This window comes from Salmo salar, chromosome ssa18, assembly GCF_905237065.1.
Source record: "Salmo salar chromosome ssa18, Ssal_v3.1, whole genome shotgun sequence".
NCBI classification, from domain to species: domain Eukaryota; kingdom Metazoa; phylum Chordata; class Actinopteri; order Salmoniformes; family Salmonidae; genus Salmo; species Salmo salar.
In genome coordinates, this window is record NC_059459.1 from 7,523,711 (window position 1) to 7,546,911 (window position 23,201).

The following is a 23,201-nucleotide window of genomic DNA, read 5'->3' on the forward strand; positions in this document are numbered from 1 at the left end:
AATAAGTTTGCAAATGAAAATATAAACAAATATGTTTGCAAGTGAAGCCACTTTAGAGAACATAAAATGAGAAAAAAAAAAAAATTCAAGTGTGAATAATAAATCTCCAAAAAGAATCATATACAATTGATTTTATCTATTAGACCATTGGTGCACTGCTGTGAAGTTTATTCCAGGTAACGGAGTCAGCATTAACACTCACCATTCCAGTGGTCTTCTCATTGGGGTTCTTCAAAATGAGAGCCACCTGCTCTTTGACCTCACTGATGAACTGTTTGGCCACACCTTCCTGTGTGTGCAGTACTGTACAACAGATATGGATGCTGCGGTGGGACAGAGAGACACACAAAAGTACTTAAAACATTATTCAAAATGGTGCTATGGCGCCTGGGTTAGGGCTGCATGATTAATCAAATTCCGATCCAAATTGCGATATTGAAATGTGCAATATTCATATCTCAAGAGGCTGTGATTTTTCTCCTTTCTTTGACACTAGACTACCGTACCTACTCCGATGAGATTCGCTAGACTCCGTTCATTCACTCTCTACATGCACAGAGGATGCTGACCAATCACAAGAGACCTCTCTCACTCTCTGCATGGCATGCAGAATTGGGCTTCTTTGAAAACAATGTCGCGGGTGAAAATGTATTGGTCGCGGGTTTGCGGATTTTTGGGCTACTTCTAAATTGCACCGCGGCCGCCATTGCATTTCTCTTAAAAAATATATACATTTCACTGTGACCTGCTACTGATGACTATCAGGCAGTGAGGCAGGCTGTTGCTGAGTGAGTGAGTGAGTGAGTGAGTGAGTGAGTGAGTGAGTGAGTGAGTGAGTGAGTGAGTGAGTGAGTGTGTGAGTGTGTGAGTGTGTGAGTGTGTGGTGGGGAGGGAGGGAGGGGGAGGACGGGTGGGGTGTGTGTGTTGAGCACAGTCATTGGTGTTGAGAGAGCGCTGCAGCAGGCAGTCATGACAAGTGATGTGAGAACAACAAACTAATTAACTAGCTACATACTTTCCCTCATAATTCTTGTCTGCCTCGTTCGTTGTGTCCTGACCGCCTCCAGTCTTACCAATCATTACTAGAGCCAACACAGCAAATAATTGTCTAACAGCTTCAGAGAGAGACAGAGAGGATCGAACAATGTGCTTTCTTTCTGGGTATGTAGACAGGGCTCAAAATTAAGGTCGTCCCGGGATGCACAAAAAAAAAAAAGGATGTCTGGGACGGTTCAGACAGACTGGGACAATAGATCCAAAATTCATAGAACTACTGTACATCAAAAATATATATTATTAGAAGGGCAGCAATGCACACAGGCTATGCACAAATGTCCAAAATTAAATTAGTGGGAACACACCGTTCTAAAAAGCTAACTGCACATGCGAGCGGTTTCATGAGACAGATGAAAATATCCATTAGAAATTTAGAAAGAGGGGAGATCTAAAGATGCAACAACTATCATTGGTTGCTAATATGACTAAGATTGTGTCTTCGCCTGCTGGACAATGAAAGAAAGTTGATTTGAAAACCAATAGAACAATAGAAAATGCATGTCTGATTTTGGCTAGGCTACTTTAAAACAAGACATGCCTCAAAATGACATAAAACCTCCAGGTTTATGGTTGCCTCTACTCAGACTGCAAGATGGGTGATGTGCGGTGTGCAACAGGCACTGGCCTTTCTCTCCGGTTGTGACCATTTGATCTGAACGAACCATGCCGAGTATGTCAACTGAATCAAGCCTTTAGACGTTAATGTTAACCAACATTCTAATTGTCAAACATGACTGCCGTTTAGCTTATATTGATGTAATTAAAAGTCTCAGGGAAAAAAAGGGCTACATTTTCTGGCGCCTCCCTCACGTCAGCATCGATGTGGACATGAGATGCTCTAGCCAATATGCATATAAACCAAGCTACACTTTAAGATGTAGGCTAATTATTTATGTACATTTATGCAAAACATTATTCCAACGTTGGTCTTTATAGAGGCAAGGTGGTAAATTTCTGCCTCAGTTGACAGCCCCATGCATCTATATCAGTAGTAGGCTACTTTTATTAGCCTTTTAAAATCACCGTGAATGACCTAGGTCCAATGAGTAAAACCATGTTGGGACGGTTTGAATTGCACTTTGGGACAATTCTGGGAAGGTGATGAAAAAAAGTTATTCTCGAGCCCTGTGTGTAGCAAGCTAGCTAGCTAACATTGGTCAGAAAGTTGGAAGTCAGACGAGAATGGGACGATTAACTCTATTACTTACTATCAAACTATAATAGTAGTGTTTTTTAAAATTCTTTATTAACCCCCCCCTCTTCGGAGGACACATATGTATTTTTTTGTTTTTACAGCTTTTGTGCTACATATGCATACATTTTACATATCACACTTCACATATACATTTGACATACATGGTACTTTTATATAGAGGTCGACCGATTAATCGGAATGGCCGATTAATTAGGGCCGATTTCAAGTTTTCATAGCAATCGGTAATCGGTATTTTTGGCCACCGATTTGCCGATTTTTTTTTTACACCTTTATTTAACTAGGCAAGTCAGATTAAGAACGCATTCTTATTTTCAATGACGGCCTAGGAACGGGGGTTAACTGCCTTGTTCAGGGGGATTCGGGGATTCGTTTTTGCAACCTTCCGGTTACTAGTCCAACGCTCTAACCACCTGCCTTACATTGCACTCCACGAGGAGCCTGCATGGCAGGCTGACTACCTGTTACGTACGGGCAGCAAGAAGCCAAGGTAAGTTGCTAGCTAGCATTAAACTTATCTTATAAAAAACTATCAATCTTAACATAATCACTAGTTAACTACACATGGTTGATGATATTACTAGTTTATCTAACGTGTCCTGCGTTGCATATAATCGATGCGGTGCCTGTTAATTTCTCATCGAATCACAGCCTACTTCGACAAACGGGTGATGATTTAACAAGTTGCACCAATGTACCTAACCATAAACATCAATGCCTTTCTTTAAAATCAATACACAAGTATATATTTTTAAACCTGCATATTTAGTTAATATTGCCTGCTAACATGAATTTGTGTCACTTCTCTTGCGTTCCGTGCAAGCAGTCAGGGTATATACAGCAGTTTGGGCCGCCTGGCTCATTGGGAACTGTGTGAAGTCCATTTATTCCTAACAAAGGCAGTAATTAATTTGCCAGAATTGTACATAATTATGACACAACATTGAAGGTTGTGCAATGTAACAGGAATATTTAGACTTAGGGATGCCACCCGTTAGATAAAATACGGAACGGTTCCGTATTTCACTGAAATAAAACGTTTCGTTTTCGAAATGATCGTTTCCAGATTCGACCATATTAATGACCAAAGGCTCATATTTCTGTGTGTTATTATGTTATAATTAAGTCTATGATTTGATATTTGATAGAGCAGTCTGACTGAGCGATGGTAGGCAGCAGCAGGCTCGTAAGCATTCATTCAAACAGCACCTTCGTGCGTTTTGCCAGCAGCTCTTCGCAATTCCTCAAGCATTGCGCTGTTTATGACTTCAAGCCTATCAACCCCCGAGATTAGGCTGGTGTAACTCATGTGAAATGGCTAGCTAGTTAGCGGGTGCGCGCTAATAGCGTTTCAAACGTCACTCGCTCTGAGACTTGGGAGTGGCTGTTCCCCTTGCTCTACATGGGTAACGCTGCTTCGCGGGTGGCTGTTGTCGATGTGTTCCTGGTTCGAGCCCAGGTTGGAGCGAGGAGAGGGACGGAAGCTATACTGTTACACTGGCGGCAATAGTAAAGTGCCTATAACAACATCCAATAGTCAAAGGTATAGGAAATACAAATCGTATAGAGAGAAATAGTCCTATAATTCCTATAATAACTACAACCTAAAACTTCTTAGCTGGGAATATTGAAGACTCATGTTAAAAGGAACCACCAGCTTTCATATGTTCTGAGCAAGGAACTTAAACGTTAGCTTTTTTTTTTTACATGGCACATATTGCACTTTTACTTTCTTCTCCAACACTTTGTTTTTGCATTATTTAAACCAAATTGAACATGTTTCATTATTTATTTGAGGCTAAATTGATAGTATTTATGTATTATATTAAGTTAAAATAAGTGTTCATTCAGTATTGTTGTAATTGTCATTATTACAAATAAATATATAAATACAATAAAAAAATAAAAACACATTTAAAAGCAAAAAATATATATATAAATAAATAAAAAAAACATTCGGCCAATTAATCGGTATCGGCTTTTTGGGTCCTCCAATAATCGGTATCGGAGTTGAAATATCATAATTGGTCGACCTCTACTTTTAAATATAGCAATCACATGACAATAACACATTACCAAACATGAGCTCTTTAATCCCACCCATCAACCTCTCTCAGGCCATCCCACCTATCACAGTAGACCATCCTCGTTTGGTTTCCATGTGACATATTTTTTAATTGTGATGTTTTACATGAATTCTGAACCATTCTAAATCGCATAGTATCCACAGATTGTGAGCTAAAGATGAGTGTTTAGTATGAGTATATTATTGATTGACTATGCCTTCCCAAAATCGCCCAACACCGCTACTTGTAAGGTTAATTTTGTGATTTTTTTAACCATTCCTGAAGCTGTGGCCAGAAACACGCTATATAGGGGCAATACCAGAATAAATGATCTAGTGATTCGGTCTCTTCGCAGCAAAAGAAGTCAAGGGGTCTGAATACATTCTGAAGGCACTATGCCTTCGACTTTTTCCACATCTTACAGCCTTATTCTAAAATAGATAAAACATATTTTTTTCTCAGAAATCTACACACAATAATCCATAATGACAAAGCAAAAAAAGTTTTGAAATTTTAGCAAATTTAGTAAAAATAAAATTAGAAATACCTTTACATAAGAATTCAGACCCTTTGCTATGAGACTCGAAATTGAGCTCAGGTGCATCCTGTTTCCATTGATCATCTTTGAGATGTTTCTACAACTTCATTGGAGTCCACCTGTGGTAAATTCATTTGATTGGACATGATTTGGAAAGGCACACACCTGTCTATATAAGGTCCCACAGTTGACAGTGCATGCCAGAGCAAAAACTAAGACATGAGGTCGAAGGAATTGTCTGTAGAGCTCCGAGACAGGATTGTGTCAAGGCACAGATCTGGGGAAGGGTACCAACACATTTCTCTTCCTAGAGCTGGCCACCCAGCTTTTTTAATCTTTGCTATGCTGTAATAAAGGCTTTATACTCCCCCCCCCCCCCCCAATTCAAACAGCCTCTCTGCTATTACCTAATTAATGTAGTGTTGTTTACACTGTCCTAATTGTTTTTCTGCAGTGCGTAATATGCGGTAGGATTTGTATTGTATAACGAGCTTCACAATCATTATTTTAATTCGAGGCTCATATATAGCCTATGTATATGTATAAGCTTGAATATGTGTATGGGTGTTTTGAACTAATCATCACCTTAGAAAGCGCTGTCCATTTCAATTCATTGTTAGGCTTTGAAACAACATCCACAATGACCATGTTTGACTCCGTTTCAACCTGTTGTTGAACTTCTTTCTTCAAATTGATCAATGACAGTGAGGTGAGTTTTAAAAGCACAATACTGTTTTCATAAGTGTTTTGATAAGTGTTTGAATTGCATTGATGTCCGAGTGGTTAGAAGGACAATAGAGCCCCTGAGTACCAGCCCATTAGTGAGATGGGTACTCTCAACGCATGTCCTGATTGCATAAGAGGAGATTACCGTGACTCAACGGTCACGTGGAATGTAACTGAGTCATGACTCATGACTGCTGGTGTGGAGGTAATACGGTAACAGCCTTAAGCACAGTGCATATAGTTGATTTGATCAAAACACATAGGATGTGTCTATATACGGAAAAATGCACATTTAAAAAAACAACAGATGACTGACTTTGTTGACCAATATTTTTCTTTTGTCGGGGACAGCCCTAATGGAGTAAAAAGTACATACATTTTCTTTAGGAATGTAGTGGAGTAAAGGTTGTAAAACAAAAAAATATAAATAGCAAAGTACAGATACCCCAAAAAACTACTTAAGTAGTACTTTGAAGTATTTTTACTTAAGTAGTTTACACCACTGGAAAAAAAAGTGCCCGACAGCAGCAAAGCCCCTCAGCCACCTACCTTGAACAGGCATTGATTGCCTATGCGTTTTCAAGTGTAACGTCCTACAAAAAAACATCCCGCAAACACATAGAAACCACTGAGGCGATCCCCTAGCCAAAGACATGGTTCCTATTTACACATTCTGCAAAGACAGCTCCAAGAAGATGATAAACAAGTTGGACAGGAGATACAAGAATCCTACACTGTATAACAAAAATAAGGGAGAAGTTGAAACATTTCACATTGATTTACTGGACCAGACGCCAATGTTTTGGACAGGATTCACCTTGCAATCGGTAGGCTACGTGTTAGATGTTTAAGGCACTTTTGACATTTAATAATGATTAAGCCTACTTATACATAATTACACAATCATACGCTTCCTATTCCATCGACAGCATATGGTTAATTTAGGTTATTTATGAACGCAATGCTAAAATATGAACTCATTATTCATTAATGAATAAGTGCTGCGCTCACAGCGCACTAAATTTTGGAAGACCATGTTAAACATTTATGTTTGTTAATATGTAGGTGGAATAATCCTATCTAGCCTATAACAACGTTGGAAAATATTTGTTTCATTTGGTTGTGTTTTCATCCATACGATCTCATGTTAGAAGTGATGTTCTCTACCCTGACAATTGCTTTAACTATATCTGATGGAATTACCAAGTTTTCACCCAAGTGTTCACAATATCTGACCCAAAGAAATCGCAATTAGCTATTTTGTCCACATCGTGATTTTGTGTTCTGGTATTATATCAGCATACAGTGCATAGTCGATATTCTATGAAAGGTATACATTATATTTGATAAGTATGACTGAATTTCAAAGATGTGAAAAAGTTTAGGAAAACATACCTGGATGGATACTGTAGCGTGTTGAGATTCCAACCCTTTGACGTCAGTGCGTTGGATAAACGGAAAATGTCGAAGACGTCAGAGCCTATTGCCACCACGGACACTTCAGGGTCTCCAAACACAAACACTCCGTTTATCTTACGGATTCTATCCAGAAATAAACAAAACCAACACACCTCAAATATTTATCCTATCCAAAAACATTGATATCTCAATTTTCTTACAAAGAGCTCTTAGAAACAGTGAAATCTAACAATATTCTGGGCCTGTTGTAAATAGGTTATAAGATGGTTTAGGAACCAACAGAAAGCGAATCAAATAAGCAAACCTGATGAAAAAAAAACAGCCATTATGTTTCTGATTGTACCTATAATAGTTTTGCTTTACCACATATCCAAATCTGGTTAAAACCTCCACAGGATCGGTGTCCCGACCTCGGGAAGGTTGAGTTAACGTAGGCTAATGCGATTAGCATGAGGTTGTAAGTAACAAGAACATTTCCCAGGACATAGACACCTACAATTGGAAAAAGCTTAAATTCTTGTTAATCTAACTGCACTGTCCAATTTACAGTAGCTATTACAGTGAAAGAATACCATGCTATTGTTTGAGGAGAGTGCACAGCTATGAACTTGAAAATGTATTAATAAACCAATTAGGCACATTTGGGCAGTTTTGATACAAAATTATGAACAGAAAGGCAATGGTTCATTGGATCAGTATAAACTTTGCACTTTACAGTTCTGCCATCTAGTGGCCAAAATCTAAATTGCGCCTGGGATGGAATAATACGTTATGGCCTTTCTCTTGCATTTCAAAGATGATAGTACAAAAAAACAACATGTTTTTGTCTTTGTATTATCTTTAACCAGATCTAATGTGTTATATTCTCCTACATTCATTTCACATTTCCCCAAAATTCAAAGTGTTTCCATTCAAATGGTATCAAGAATATGCATATCCTTGCTTCAGGTCCTAAGCTAAGGGCAGTTAGATTAGGGTATGTCATTTTAGGCGATCCTTAAGAGGTTTTTAACAGAGAAAGCCGAAAATCAAGGCCGATAATGACTACAGTAAAAGATGGGTCTCTTACTCTGTCTTGATAGTTCGTGCAGTGTCAATGATCTTCTTAGTAGTCTTTATGTAGCCATCCTCTCCCATGTACATCATGGTGGCCCAGCACGCTGCGATGATACCGCCTGGCCGAGAACCTGCCACTGATGGGGACGCATAGATGCCCCCCTGCCAGTCTGGAGCCACAAAGTACTGGTAATGCCTGTACTTCTTGTCACTATACAGGATCACTGATGAACCTTTGGGGGCGAAGCCGTACTGGAGTAGAGGTAGATCAAAAAACTATAAAATTAGTCAACACAACAACCAAAAAACGAGATGTTTATGGAACAATGAGCATCTTATGATTGAAAAGCAAGATGGAGAAAATGTTAGGTAAGACTGTCTGGGATCCACACCCTGTTCTTACCTTGTGTGTGTCTGCAGAGATGCTGGTCACACCCTTTACCCTGAAGTCAAAGGGAGCCAGTGGGTAATTGGCTTTGTCCATGAAAACTATTAGAAACCCTCCCAAACAAGCATCCACATGCAGAGGGAGGTTGTACTTTACAGCCAGCTGAAAAACACCATGTGTGATGGATTAGGTAATTTCAGGTAAAGTACTATGCAACAACATTGTTACAGGGTTACTACACGGGTACACAAGCAACTTAATGTAAGAATGACCCGTTTTTTTAAAATACATTTTTCCATGACTTAGATGACTTAGTATGAGAAGTAGATAACGATGAGACGCTTTACCTTTCCTACTTCCTCAATAGGATCAATGATTCCATGGGGGAACTGGGGTGCGGAGCATACAAGCATGGCTGTGTTCTTGTTGATGGCTCTCCTCATAGCCTATACAAAACAACTAGGAGTTAAAAGGTGTCGTGATATTGCTTTAAGACAAATGATTATGGAGATGATAAGTCTCATCCACCCTCACTAAGAACCAGTCATTCTAATGTCATTGTTGCCACCATGTTTTTTGTAGGCTCGGGACGACACCAGTATTGCGATACTGGCAAGGAAACAAAACATGAAGCAGATTAAACTTCTTTAGGAAAACGGCCCTAATGTTGGAAACAAACATCATTACGTTGTTATCCAGAGTCACATTTATTTATTTTTCCAAGCTATATCACACAATATTTTAGGTTTGCCGGTTTTTAAAAGACCAAAAGAGTTCAGTCTGCTTCGTGTTTCCATTTTTGCCATGGAAAAAATATTGAGATGCAAAAAATTAGGGCTGTGACGATACCTGTAACTATTGTCATGTCTGAAATTGTAATCTTAAACAGTCCAAACAGAGGAAGAGTTCCCCAGTCAGTCACGGCAGTGACAGTCATTAGTTAAAGTAGTGTCACATTGCAAGACATCACACCGTATTCTTGTTACCTAAAGTAGGCTGGGGTCAAGGCTACAGTTACAATTGGGAATTTGTAAACCAACAAACCTACATTTACTCTGACCTTTTGTGTATGCAGACCTTTTGTTTATTGAGCACGGACTGACTTTCCAGTCAAGTTATTATTTAGACTAACCATTAGTATAGGAACAAATAAATATTTGCACCTTAACATCCACTTTCAAGGTCTTCTTGTCCAGGGGGATATGAACAAGCTTCATTCCAAAGTAGTTAGCTGCTTTGTCAAAGGCTGCATGGACACTAATTGGTGCAATACTGCAAAATTAGGGGAGGAAATACGGCACAAATTATTCCCTGTACCAGATAAAATGCATTTCACAGGTGATATAACCATTATATACAGCCATTATTACCATTTATGAGACAGCAAACATTTCAAGCATGCAAATCAAGCTTGTTCTGAGACCATATCAAATGTTATTAGTCACATGAGCCGAATACAACAGGTGAAAAGCTTACTAACGAGCCCCTAATCAACAATGCAGTTTCAAAAAATGTAAGATAAGAATAAGAGATAAAAGTAATTAAAGATCAGCAGTGAAATAACAATAACGAGACTATACAGTTGAAGTCAGAAGTTTACATACACTTAGGTTGGAGTCATTAAAACTTGATTTTCAACCACTCCACAAATTTCTTGTTAACGAACTATAGTTTTGGCAAGTCGGTTAGCACATCTACTTTATGCATGACACGTAATTTTTCAAACAATTCATTACAGACAGATTATTCCATTGTATCACAATTCTAGTGGGTCAGAAGTTTACATACACTACGTTGACTTCCAAATGGACAATGACCCCAAGCATACTTCCAAAGTTGTGGCAAAATGGCTTAAGGACAACAAAGTCAAGGTATTGGAGTGGCCATCACAAAGCCCTGACCTCAATATATAGAGAATTTGTGGGCAGAACTGAAAAAGCGTGTGGGAGCAAGGAGGCCTACAAACCTGACTCAGTTACACCAGCGCTGTCAGGAGGAATGGGCCAAAATTCACCCAACTTATTGTGGGACCCAAGTTAAACAATTTAAAGGCAATGCTACAAAATACTAATTGAGTGAATGTAAACTTCTGACCCACTGGGACTGTGATGAAAAAATAAAAGCTGAAATAAATCATTCTCTCTACGATTATTCTGACATTTCACATTCTTAAAGTAAAGTGGTGATCCTAACTGACCTAAAACAGGGAATTTTTACTAAGATTAAATGTCAGGAATTGTGAAAAACTGAGTTTAAATGTATTTGGCTAAGGTGTACGTAAACTTCCGACTTCAACTGTATACAGGGGGGTACTGATACAGAGTCAATGTGCGGGGGCACCGGTTATTTGAGGTAGTATGTACATGTAGGTAGAGTTATTAAAGTGACTATGCAAAGATAACAACAGAGAGTAGTTGTGGTGTAAAGAGGGGGTGAAGGGGCACTGCAAATAGGGTAGCCATTTGAGTAGATGTTCAGGAGTCTTATGGCTTGGGGGTAGAAGCTGTTTAGAAGCCTCTTGGACCTAGACTTGGCACTCCGGTACCGCTTTCCGTGCGGTAGCAGAGAGAACAGTCTATGACTAGGGTGGCTAGAGTCTTTGACAATTTTTAGGGCCTTCCTCTGACACCGCCTAGTATAGAGGTCCTGGATGGCAGGAAGCTTGGCCCCAGTGTTGTACTGGCCCGTTCGTACTACCCTCTGTAGTGCCTTGCGGTCGGAGGCCGAGCACTTGCCATACCAGGCAGAGATGCGACCAGTCAGGATGCTCTTGATGGTGCAGCTGTAGAACCTTTTGAGGATCTGAGGACCCATGCAAAATCTTTTCAGTCTCATGAGGGGGAATAGGTTTTGTCTTGGTGTGCCTGTCTTTCGTGTGCTTGGACCATGTTAGTTTGTTGGTGATGTGGACACCAAGGAACGTGAAGCTCTCAACCTGATCCACTGCAGCCCCGTCGATGTTAATGGGGGCATGTACGGTCCTCTTTTTCCTGTAGTCCACAATAATCTCCTTTGTCTTGTTCACGTTGAAGGAGAGGTTGTTGTCCTGGCACCACAGGGCCAGGTCTCTGACCTCCTCCCTATAGGCTGTCTCATTGTTGTCGGTCTAACACTGTTGCATCATCTGCAAACTTAATGATGGTGTTGGAGTTGTGCCTGGCCATGCAGTCATGAGCGAACACGGAGTACATGAGCAGACTGAGCACGCACCCCTGAGGGGCCCCTGTGTTGAGGATCAGCGTAGCGGATGTGTTGTTACCTACCCTTACCACCTGGGAGCGGCCCATCAGGAAGTCCAGGATCCAGTTGCTGAGGGAGGTGTTTAGTCCCAGGGACCTTAGCTTAGTGATGAGCTTTGAGGGCACTATGGTGTTGAACGCTGAGCTGTAGTCAATGAATAGCATTCTCACATAGGTGTTCCTTTTGTCCAGATGAGAAAGGAAGGTGTGGAGTGCAATGGAGATTGCATCATCTGTGGATCTGTTGGGGCGGTATGCAAATTGGAGTGGGACTAGGGTTTCTGGGATGATGGTGTTGATATGAGCCATGACCAACCTTTCAAAGCACTTCATGGCTACAGACGTGAGTGCTATGGGTCGGTAGTCGTTTAGGCAGGGACTATGGTGGTCTGCTTAAAACATGTTGGTATTACAGACTCGGACAGGGAGAAGTTGAAAATATCAGTGAAGACACTTGCCAGTTGGTCAGCGCATGCTCACAGTACACGTCCTGGTAATCCGTCTGGCCCTGCGGTCCTTGTGAATGTTGACCTGTTTAAATGTTTTCCTCATATTGGCTGCGTAGAGCGTGATCACACAGTCTTCCGGAACAGCTGGTGCTCTCATGCATGTTACAGTGTTATTTGCCTCGACGCGAGCATAGAAGTAGTTTAGCTTTCCTGGTAGGCTCGTGTCACTGAGCAGCTCTCGGCTGTGCTTCCCTTTGTATTCTGTAATGTTTTGCAAGCCCTGCCACATCCGACGAGAGTCAGAGCCGGTGTAGTACGATTTGATCTTAGTCCTGTATTTATGCTTTGCCTGTTTGATGGTTCGTCGGAGGGCATAGCGGGATTTCTTATAAGCTTCCGGGTTAGAGTCCAGCTCCTTGAAAGCGGCAGCTCAAGCCTTTAGCTCAGTGCGGATGCTGCCCATAATCCATGGCTTCTGGTTGGGGTATGTACGTACAGTAACTGTTGGGACGACATCAATCATTGCACTTAAATCAAATCAGATTTTATTTGTCACATACACATGGTTAGCAGATGTTAATACGAGTGAAGTGAAATGCTTGTGCTTCTAGTTCCGACAGTGCAGTAATATCTAACAAGTAATATAACAATTTCACAACAACTACCTTATACACACAAGTGAAAAGGGATGAATAAGAATATGTACATATAAATATATGGATGAGCGATGGCCTGCGGCATAGGCAAGATGCAGTAGATGGTATAGAGTACAGTATATACATATGAGATGAGTAATGTAGGGTATCATTATATAAAGTGCCATTGTTTAAAGTGACTAGTGATACAGAGGGGTGCTCCCTCTGCTGTTTCCTGAAGTCCACGATCATCTACTTTGTTTTAATGATGTTGAGTGAGAGGTTATTTTCCTGACACCACACTCTGAGGGCCCTCACCTCCTCCCTGTAGGCCATCTCATCGTTGTTGGTAATCAAGCCTACCACTGTAGTGTCGTCTGCAAACTTGACGATTGATTTGGAGGCGTGCATGGTCACGCAGTCATGGGTCAACAGGGAGTACAGGAGAGGGCTGAGAACGCACACTTGTCGGGCCACAGTGTTGAGGATCAGCAGGGTGGAGATTTTGTTTCCTACCTTCACCACCTGGGGGCGGCTCATCAGAAAGTCCAGGACCCAGGTGCACAGGGCGGGGTCGAGACCCAGGGTCTCGAGCTTAATGACGAGTTTGGAGGGCACTATGGTGTTAAATGCTGAGATGTAGTCAATGAACAGCATTCTTACATAGGTATTCCTCTTGTCCAGATGGGTTAGGGCAGTGTGATTGCGTCGTCTGCGGACCTATTGGGGCGGTAGGCAAATTGGAGTGGGTCTAGAGTATCAGGTAGGGAGTGGGTCTAGAGTATAAGGAGAGGTGATATGATCCTTGACTAGTCTCTCAACGCATTTCATGATGACAGAAGTGAGTGCTATGGGGCGATAGTTGTTTAGCTCAGTTAACTTAGATTTCTTGGGGACAGGAACAATGGTGGCCCTCTTGAAACATGTGGGCACAGCAGACTGGGATAGGGATTGATTGAATATGTCCGTAAACACACCAGCCAGCTGGTCTGCGCATGCTCTGAGGACACGGCTGTGATTATAATCGAAAAGAATTATCTTGGTTGATAATGCGGTCGGCATTTGATTGTAAGGAATTCTAGGTCAGGTGAACAAAAGGACTTGTGTTCCTGTATATTGTTATGATCACACCATGAGTTGAATCATAAGGCATACACCCCCGCCCTTCTTCTTACCAGAGAGATGTTTCTTTCTGTCGGCGCGATGCGTGAAGAAACCGGGTGGCTGTACCGACTCTGATAACATATCCTGAGTGAGCAATGTTTCTGTGAAACAGAGAATGTTACAATCTCTGATGTCTCTCTGGAAGGCAACCCTGGCTCGAATTTCGTCTACCTTGTTGTCAAGAGACCGGACATTGGCGAGTAGTATACTCGGGAGCAGTGAGCCCGTCTACAGAGCCTGACCAGAAGACCGCTCCGTCTGCCCCTTCTGTGGCGCCGTTGTTTTGGGTCGCCTACTGGGATCAGATCCATTGTCCTGGGTGGTGGTCCGAACAGAGGATCCGCTTCGGGAAAGTCGTATTCCTGGTCGTAGGTAAGTTGACGTTGCTCTTATATCCAATAGTTTTTCACGGCTGTATGTAATAATACTTAAGATTTCCTGGGGTAACAATGTAAGAAATAATACATAATACTTATTGATGAAGCCAATGAGTGATGGTGTACTCCTCAATGCCATCGGAGGAATCCCGGAACATACTCCAGTCTGTGCTAGCAAAACAGTCCTGTAGCTTAGCATCTGCTTCCTCTGACCACTTTTTTATTGATCTAGTCACTGATGCTTCCTGCTTTAATTTTAGCTTGTAAGCAGGAATCAGGAGGATAGAATTGTGGTCAGATTTGCCAAATGGAGGGCGAGGGAGAGCTTTGTATGCGTTTCTGTGTGTGGAGTATAGGTGGTCCAGAGTTATTTTTCCTCTGGTTGCACATTTAACATGCTGATAGAAATTTGGTAAAACGGATTTAAGTTTCCCTGCATTAAATTCCCCTGCTACTAGGAGTGGCGCCATTCGGTGAGCGTTTTCTTGTTTGCTTATGGCGGAATACAGGTTATTCAAAGCTGTCTTAGTGCCAGCCTCTGACTGTGGTGGTATGTAAACAGCTAAAAACTCTCCCGGTAGGTAGTGTGGTCTACAGCTTATCATGAGATACTCTACCTCAGGCGAACAATAGCTCGAGACTTTCTTAGATATTGTGCACCAGCTGTTGTTTACAACAATACATAGACCGCCGCCCCTTGTCTTACCAGACACCGCTGTTTAATCCTGCCGGTACATCGTATAACCAGCCAGCTGTATGTTGATAGTGTCGTCGTTCAGCCACAATTCCGTGAAGCATAAGACGTTACAGTTTTTAATGTCCAAATGGTAGTTTAGTCTTCCGCGTAACTCGTCGATTTTATTGTCGAAAGATTGCATGTTTGCTAGCAGAATGGAGGGAAGTGGGGGTATATTCGATCGCCTTCAAATTCTCAGAAGGCAGCCCAACCTTCGCCCCCTCTTTCTCCGCCTCCTCTTCACGCAGATTACGGGGATCGGGGCCTGTTCCCGAGGAAGCAGTGTATCCTTCGCATCGGACTCATCAGAGTTGTGAAAGGAAAAAGAGGTTTCTGCTAGTCCGTGGTGAGTAATCACCGTCCTGATCTCTAAAAGTTATTTTCGGTCATAAGAGATGGACGGTAGCGGCAACATTATGTACAAAATAAGTTAAAAAATAAGTTACAAACAACGCAAATAAATTAACAAAAAAAACTATTGGCTGGGGGCACGTAAAACGTCTGCCATCCTCTCCGGCGCCATTTTACCCATCTGGTGTGCCAAGAATAAAAATAATCTGGGGCTATATTTTGACAGTGAGCTTACATTTCAGGATGTTTCACACCACGCTCATAGGCCATGTCTCTGTACGCCTTGCATGCCATCAATATGCTTTCAGTTCCTCCGGAGGTGACCTGGACAAAGCAGAAACAGCAGCAGCAATCAGTGTTCAAAATATGCTGGTGCATACGTTTTGATTATTCTCTTGAGAAGAACACTTCCCAAACCCTAGATCAGTGAGTCTTGTAGGAGTACTGAAGGCAAACTCACTGTGCCACAAGAGTTGGGCCCACCGTTGAAGAGGGTACATGCCATTCTCACAATCTCTGCCTCCATCTTCCTCACACCAGGAAAGATGTCTGGGTGAAGTGGGTTGCTCCATGCAAAGTCTCCATACACCTAGCAACAAAAGGAAGAATATAAAAAGGGAATCACTAGGCGATAATATTTGTCATATAAACAAGGATAAACAAGGGATATTCAGACTGTAGTATGAGCTTTAAATAAAATAATATATTTCTCAAAATACTACACACAGATGTTAAAAACTTGATTGTTCATTCAAAGAATTCAAGACAAAACAAAGACTGTTGTTTTGTGGACTAGACATACCTTCACCAAAAGTTTGGTAAGTGTCTGATCTCCCCAGTACACTGCGCCTGAAACTCGTCCTTTCTCCCAATCCACGTCATCTGTGAAGAGCAGACAACAGCAATACCTTAGGAAATGACTACCGTATTACGATTTCACAACTTTCCCTACAAATAAAACCAATGCTAAAAACACCCTGTGCAGCAGGCACACTTGTCAAAACATTTGTCACATTTATTTTGCCGCAAGTAGCCAATACAAAAAGGCACGTAGGTAATTTGCTCCTTAATAAGCCATTATATTATGCCATTACAATGTATTATATTATTTCTCCACAAAAACGCAGTCTAGAACATACCAAAGCATCTTACACAGCATTTGGTTTTCTAGGATATAGTCAATACAATATATATAGGGCAGTAAGTCAACAGCCCCATATAGCTACAAAGACAAAATGTAGAAATATACGCTCCAGAAAGTGCTCTGGGACAACTCTCAGCCACGTACTCAGTGTTTGATACTCTCTGATCCTGTCTAGAACTTGAACTTGGGTAAGCCCTTGTTCAGGCAGCTGTTTAGTGTAGCTCATGCCCTCCTTCAGTGTGCAAAGACTGAGAGACATGTCAGCCAGGGCCTTTTTCAGCTGGGTCTGGATCTGTTACAAAGAGACACTGAGTTAGTTACATTACACACATCACTGCTCAAACAACACAAACCATTTTCCAAGGAGCAGTGGCATCGAGGAGAATGTTTAGGCTACAACACTCTGGCGTTCACAACTTATCTAAAAGTGTTCTCGGAAATATTGAAAATATATGAAAGCAATCAAAACTAGCTAGTTGTGAAAGTATAGGTGATAGCCCAGATCTTCCTGGCATGCTATCAAAATATGTTTGTCGCTAGACAGCACTCAACTTATTTTGCATAACTTATATTATGTAAAGTTAGATGTAACCATCGGATTAAAGTGTAGCCTATTCACACTCTTCAGTTAAATCCAAATATGGTTTTAGTCATTCTGTAATGACCAACAGTAACCCAACATTATCACAAGTCCATGATTATCACAAGTCAATGAAACTGTGTCAAAGGTTTCACCCCCCCCCCCCCCACCCCCCCACCCCCCCGCATGCCGACACTCAAGTCATCAGTGAGTGACTCATACCACGCCAGACAAGGAAGAGTCAGAGCACATTTGTGGAATACAGGAACAATAACCGCTTGAAACTTACTGTCGCGCCAACAAAGGGTATTTTTCTGATGAGTCGAAAGCACTGCTTCTTGAGTCGGGATGTCAGGGCTATTAAGCGACAAAGAAAGAGGCGATTGTGTTGAAATAATGGTAGATGAGCAGCACAGTACAAAACCACAAGCTGAATTCAATGGGGAAGTTTTATATTAATAATACAGCTGCTTGGAAAGGGCAGACAATTCAAAAAAGAGCAACAGCTGGCATACTGGAACACAGTTTCTTGCCAACATTCCTGCCAAATTAGATTTTGTGTACAGTAAGTTACTGCCATCAACAACAAAAAACGAATCGTAATTTCCACTGATTTGGAATAGAAATATCTTTGATCTGTGGTATTCTAGAAGATGCACAAACATCAGTGAGAACACTAACATGTCTGAACATGGTTACGTCACTTGTAATAACTGGAAAACAGCTGGAAAATGTACAAAGAGAGATAAACTGAAGTGTGGAACAAGAACAAAAACAGCAACTGCAAGTTCAAACATATTTCAAATTATTGGCCAGCAACATTGAGTGATTTAACTGATCAGAGATACACCGAAATCGTTTTGTCAGCTGATCATTGCTCACAATTATATCAGGAAAAAGTATTCAAGTCCATACAGGAATTGAGATTAAGGGTTGCCATTTTGCCTGGGGCAAGTGACCTGAGCAGTTGCCCCATTGGGCAGGTAATTTATTTTAACTGACAACAACCAAAATATAAAGATTTACAGTGTTCTGGACTCTCTGGTTCCTCCACTGTGTGTAGGTGAAAATAGCTACTAAACATTTTGGGGCAAGTGATCATAATCTTCGGGCAACCCCAAAATACTCCTGATTTGCCCAATGGGTGCGTGCCTTTCAGACCTTAATGTCAATCCCTGCCATACTTCGGTTCCAACCCTAGGTGCTTTAATGCTGACACCTACCCTGCATCTCAATTCTTTACCGTTCTACCAGTCTGCACATTGGATTGACGTAAGCATGAGCTAGAGAGAGTATTACATCACTCCTTTCCTTTTAAATCCATGAGGGGAAGTGAATAATTGCACACTCATTCAGACGGGTAAAGAATCATGAAGCAGCATGTTTGATTAAACCAAAAAACACTTTCCATAATGTAGAACACCCATTCATCACGTTTTCCATGCATACGATACACACATGCTTTATTCCATAATCGGAAAACATACATTCTTGCTGAAACAAGAAGCCTTTGACCCAGACTGCTCCTAGGGTAGATATGAGAGTAGCTCCAATGATCTGCCATGGTTCCAGCTCCTCGCAGTTGGTGTTCACAAGCCGCCTGCCTTCCTCCAGGTAGAGCAACAGCATCTCCTTGTACACCTCCAAGGCACTCTAGGAACATAGAGAGATGACATTGTTAAATTCCAATTGTAGATCCGTCTGTACTGCTATGCGACGTGTAAGGATTTTTGGGGGGATCCTGGGGACTACATGCACAAACTCAGCAAAAAAAGAAACGTCTTCTCACTGTCAACTGCGTTTATTTTCAGCAAACTTAACATGTGTAAATATTTGTATGACCATAAGATTCAACAGACGTAACCTGAACAAGTTCCACAGACATGTGACTAACAGAAATGGAATAATGTGTAAAAAGTAACAGTCAGTATCTGGTGTGGCCACCAGCTGCATTAAGTACTGCAGTGCATCTTCCCCTCATGGACTGCACCAGATTTGCCAGTTAAAGCATGTGAGATGTTACCCCACTCTTCCACCAAGGCACCTGCAAGTTCCCGGACATTTCTGGGGGGAATGGCCCTAGCCATCACCCTCCGATCCAACAGGTCCCAAACGTGCTAAATGGGATTGAGATCGTGGCTCTTTGCTGGCCATGGCAGAACAGTGACATTCCTGTCTTGCAGGAAATCACACAGAGAACGAGCAGTACGGCTGGTGGCATTGTCATGCTGGAGGGTCATGTCAGGATGAGCCTGCAGGAAGGGTACCACATGAGGGAGGAGGATGTCTTCCCTGTAACGCACAGCATTGAGATTCCCTGCAATGACAACAAGCTCAGTCCAATGATGCTGTGACACACCGCCCCAGACCATGACGGACCCTCCACCTCCAAATCAATCCCGCTCCAGAGTAGAGGCTCATTCCTTCGACAATAAACGCGAATCCGACCATCACCCCTGGTGAGACAAAACCGACACTCGTCAGTGAAGAGCAATTTAACCGCAAAAGTTATTTTTATGTTATATTTAACATTTTGGAACCAAATTAGGTCCACTAATGCCCGACATGATTAACAAAGCTGTTCACTTGTGAGAGATGCGAAGACAGCACAAATGTTGCTTTTATTTAAAAAAAAGGTAAGGATGCCACCCAGTGTTCTCATAATCACCCCCCATCTTTCATAAACACAGAAATTAAGCTGATTTCCAAAATGTTGTCATCCCATCTTGAGACTTACTTATTTGTCCTTTGCTATTTTTATTATACATGAACCCCTGGCCCAGGCAACTATTCAATCGAAAGAAATAACACCAATTTGCCAAAAATCTACTTATCACTTCATCTCATCATACGCGGACGATATATTACTATATCTAGAAAACTTATCTTAAATCGCTCCCAAACACATTGAAGATCATAGATTAATTTTGTAACTTGAGATGAAGCTGAATTTATCGAACCAAATCAACCTTACTGACTCTCGAGACCCCAATGGAGGACTGCATCTCTACTAATGGAATCCCAAACGTTTCCGATTTAAAATATTTGGTAGTAGATATTCAGTTGAAGTCGGAAGTATACATACACTTGGATTGGAATCATGAAAACTCGTTTTTTCAACCACTTCACAAATTTCTTGTTAACCTGTTGGGGCTAGGGGGCAGTATTTGCACGGCCGGATAAAAAACGTACCGATTTAAACTGGTTACTACTCTTGCCCAGAACCGAGAATATGCATATAATTAGTAGATTTGGATAGAAAACACTCTAAAGTTTCTAAAAACTGTTTGAATGGTGTCTGAGTATAACAGAACTCATATGGCAGAACTCATATGGTAGGCCAAAACCTGAGAAGATTCCATACAGGAAGTGCCCTGTCTGACAATTTGTTCTTCTTCTGTGGCATCTCTATCGAAAATACAGCATCTCTGCTGTAACGTGACATTTTCTAAGGCTTCCATTGGCTCTCAGAAGGCGCCAGAAAGTGGAATGACGTCTCTCCTGTCTCTGGGCGAAAAACAGCAGGAGATTTTGTGAGTGGTCAGGCTGAGAACAGTGACACTGGAGATGCGCGTTCATCAGAATTCTCAATTTTTTTCTTTCAGCCTTTGAATGAATACAACGTCGCCCGGTTGGAATATTATCGCCATTTTACGAGAAAAATAGCATAAATTGATTTTAAACAGCGTTTGACATGCTTCGAAGTACGGTAATAGAATATTTTGACATTTTTTGTCACAAAATGCACTCGCGCATCACCCTTCGGATACTGACCTGAACGCACGAACAAAACGGAGGTATTTGAATATAACTATGGATTATTTGGAACCAAAACAACATTTGTTGTTGAAGTAGAAGTCCTGGGAGTGCATTCTGACAAAGAACAGCAAAGGTAATCCAATTTTTTTAATAGTAAATCTGAGTTTGGTGAGGGCCAAACTTGGTGGGTGTCAAATTAGCTAGCCGTGATGGCCGGGCTATGTACTCAGAATATTGCAAAATGTGCTTTTGCCGAAAAGCCATTTTAAAATCTGACACCGCGATTGCATAAAGGAGTTCTGTATCTATAATTCTTAAAATAATTGTTATGTATTTTGTGAACGTTAATCGTGAGTAATTTAGTAAATTCACCGGAAGTTTGCGGTGGGTATGCTAGTTCTGAACATCACATGCTAATGTAAAAAGCTGTTTTTTGATATAAATATGAACTTGATTGAACAAAACATGCATGTATTGTATAACATAATGTCCTAGGAGTGTCATCTGATGAAGATCATCAAAGGTTAGTGCTGCATTTAGCTGTGGTTTTGGTTTTTGTGACATATATGCTTGCTTTGAAAATGGCTGTGTGATTATTTTTGGCAGGGTACTCTCCTGACATAATCTAATGTTTTGCTTTCGCTGTAAAGCCTTTTTGAAATCGGACAATGTGGTTAGATTAACGAGAGTCTTGTATTTAAAATGGTGTAAAATAGTCATATGTTTGAGAAATTGAAGTTATAGCATTTTTGAGGTATTTGTATTTCGCGCCACGCGATTCCACTGGCTGTTGACTGGGTGGGACACAAACGTCCCACCTTGCCCAGGGAGGTTAACAAACTATAGTTTTGGCAAGTCGGTTAGGACATCTACTTTGTGCATGACACAAGTCCTTTTTCCAACAATTGTTTACAGATTATTTCACCTATAATTCACTGTAACACAATTCCAGTGGGTCAGTTGACTCTGCCTTTAACCTCTATGGGCTAGGCGGGACGAATTCGTCCTACCTACGTAACAGCCAGTCTAATCCAGTGGCGCGATTTTTGAATCGTTTGAAATACTATTACTTCAATTTCTCAAACATATGACTATTTTACAGCTATTTAAAGACAAGACTCTCGTTTATCTAACCACACTGTCCGATTTCAAAAAGGCTTTACAACGAAAGCAAAACATTAGATTATGTCAGGAGAGTGCCAAGCCAGAAATAATCAGACACCCATTTTTCAAGCTAGCATACAATGTCACATAAACCCAAAGCCACAGCTAAATGCAGCACTAACCTTTTATGATCTTCATCAGATGACACACCTAGGACATTATGTTATACAATACATGCATGTCTGTTCAATCAAGTTCATATTTATATCAAAAAACAGCTTTTTACATTAGCATGTGACGTTCAGAACTAGCATACCCCCCGCAAACTTCCGGTGAATTTACTAACAATTTTACTAAATTACTCACGATAAACGTTCACAAAAAGCATAACAATTATTTTAAGAATTATAGATACATTACTCCTCTATGCACTCGATATGTCCAATTTTAAAATAGCTTTTCGGATGAAGCACATTTTGCAATATTCTAAGTACATAGCCCAACCATCAAGGGCTAGCTATTTAGACACCCAGCACGTTTAGCCTTCACCAATATCAGATTTACTATTATAAAAGTTTGATTAGCTTTTGTTGTCTTCGTCAGAATGCACTCCCAGGACTTCTACTTCAATAACAAATGTAGGTTTGGTCCCAAATAATCCATCTTTATATCCAAATAGCGTCGTTTTGTTCGTGCGTTCTAGACACTATCAGAATGGTAATCCACGGTCGTGCGCATGGCGCAGAACGTGACAAAACATTTCTAAATATTCCATTACCGTACTTCGAAGCATGTCAACCGCTGTTTAAAATCAATTTTTATGCAATTTATCTCGTAGAAAAGCGATAATATTCCGACCGGGAATCTGCAATAAGCTAAACAGCCTAATGAATATACTCCACGGGGGCTAATCGCGCACGCGCCTCATTCAATGGTCCTCTGATCGGCCACTTGGATAAAGTGATAATCTGTTTCAGCCTGAGGCTGCCTCGTCATCCTTCAGGATTTTCCCGGCTTCTGAGAGCCTATTGGAGCCCTGGGAATTGTCACGTTACAGCTAAGATCCTTACTCTTCAATAAACAGATGCAAGATGCACGACTCCTTGTCAGACAGGCCACTTCCTGCATGAAACCTTGTCAGGTTTTTGCCTGCCGTAGGAGTTCTGTTATACTCACAGACACCATTCAAACAGTTTTAGAA

At 41.2% G+C, this 23,201-nt stretch overlaps 1 protein-coding gene across 2 annotated transcripts in view; it reads right to left on the reverse strand.

Annotated features, from left to right (window-relative positions):
- Nucleotides 1-23,201, reverse strand: part of LOC106576820 (sphingosine-1-phosphate lyase 1) — a 39,539-nt gene that overhangs the window by 2,963 nt on the left and 13,375 nt on the right. For both annotated transcript variants that reach the window (XM_014154260.2, XM_045700701.1), the window contains exons 2-13: nucleotides 18,625-18,790; nucleotides 17,427-17,494; nucleotides 16,702-16,849; nucleotides 16,216-16,295; nucleotides 15,874-16,002; nucleotides 15,649-15,737; nucleotides 9,626-9,734; nucleotides 8,810-8,908; nucleotides 8,478-8,624; nucleotides 8,088-8,326; nucleotides 6,995-7,141; nucleotides 203-323 (exon numbers count right to left, since the gene is read on the reverse strand). In XM_014154260.2, coding sequence (XP_014009735.1) covers nucleotides 203-323; nucleotides 6,995-7,141; nucleotides 8,088-8,326; nucleotides 8,478-8,624; nucleotides 8,810-8,908; nucleotides 9,626-9,734; nucleotides 15,649-15,737; nucleotides 15,874-16,002; nucleotides 16,216-16,295; nucleotides 16,702-16,849; nucleotides 17,427-17,494; nucleotides 18,625-18,790 — 1,542 coding nt within the window. The remainder of the gene's footprint in view (nucleotides 1-202; nucleotides 324-6,994; nucleotides 7,142-8,087; nucleotides 8,327-8,477; nucleotides 8,625-8,809; nucleotides 8,909-9,625; nucleotides 9,735-15,648; nucleotides 15,738-15,873; nucleotides 16,003-16,215; nucleotides 16,296-16,701; nucleotides 16,850-17,426; nucleotides 17,495-18,624; nucleotides 18,791-23,201) is intronic.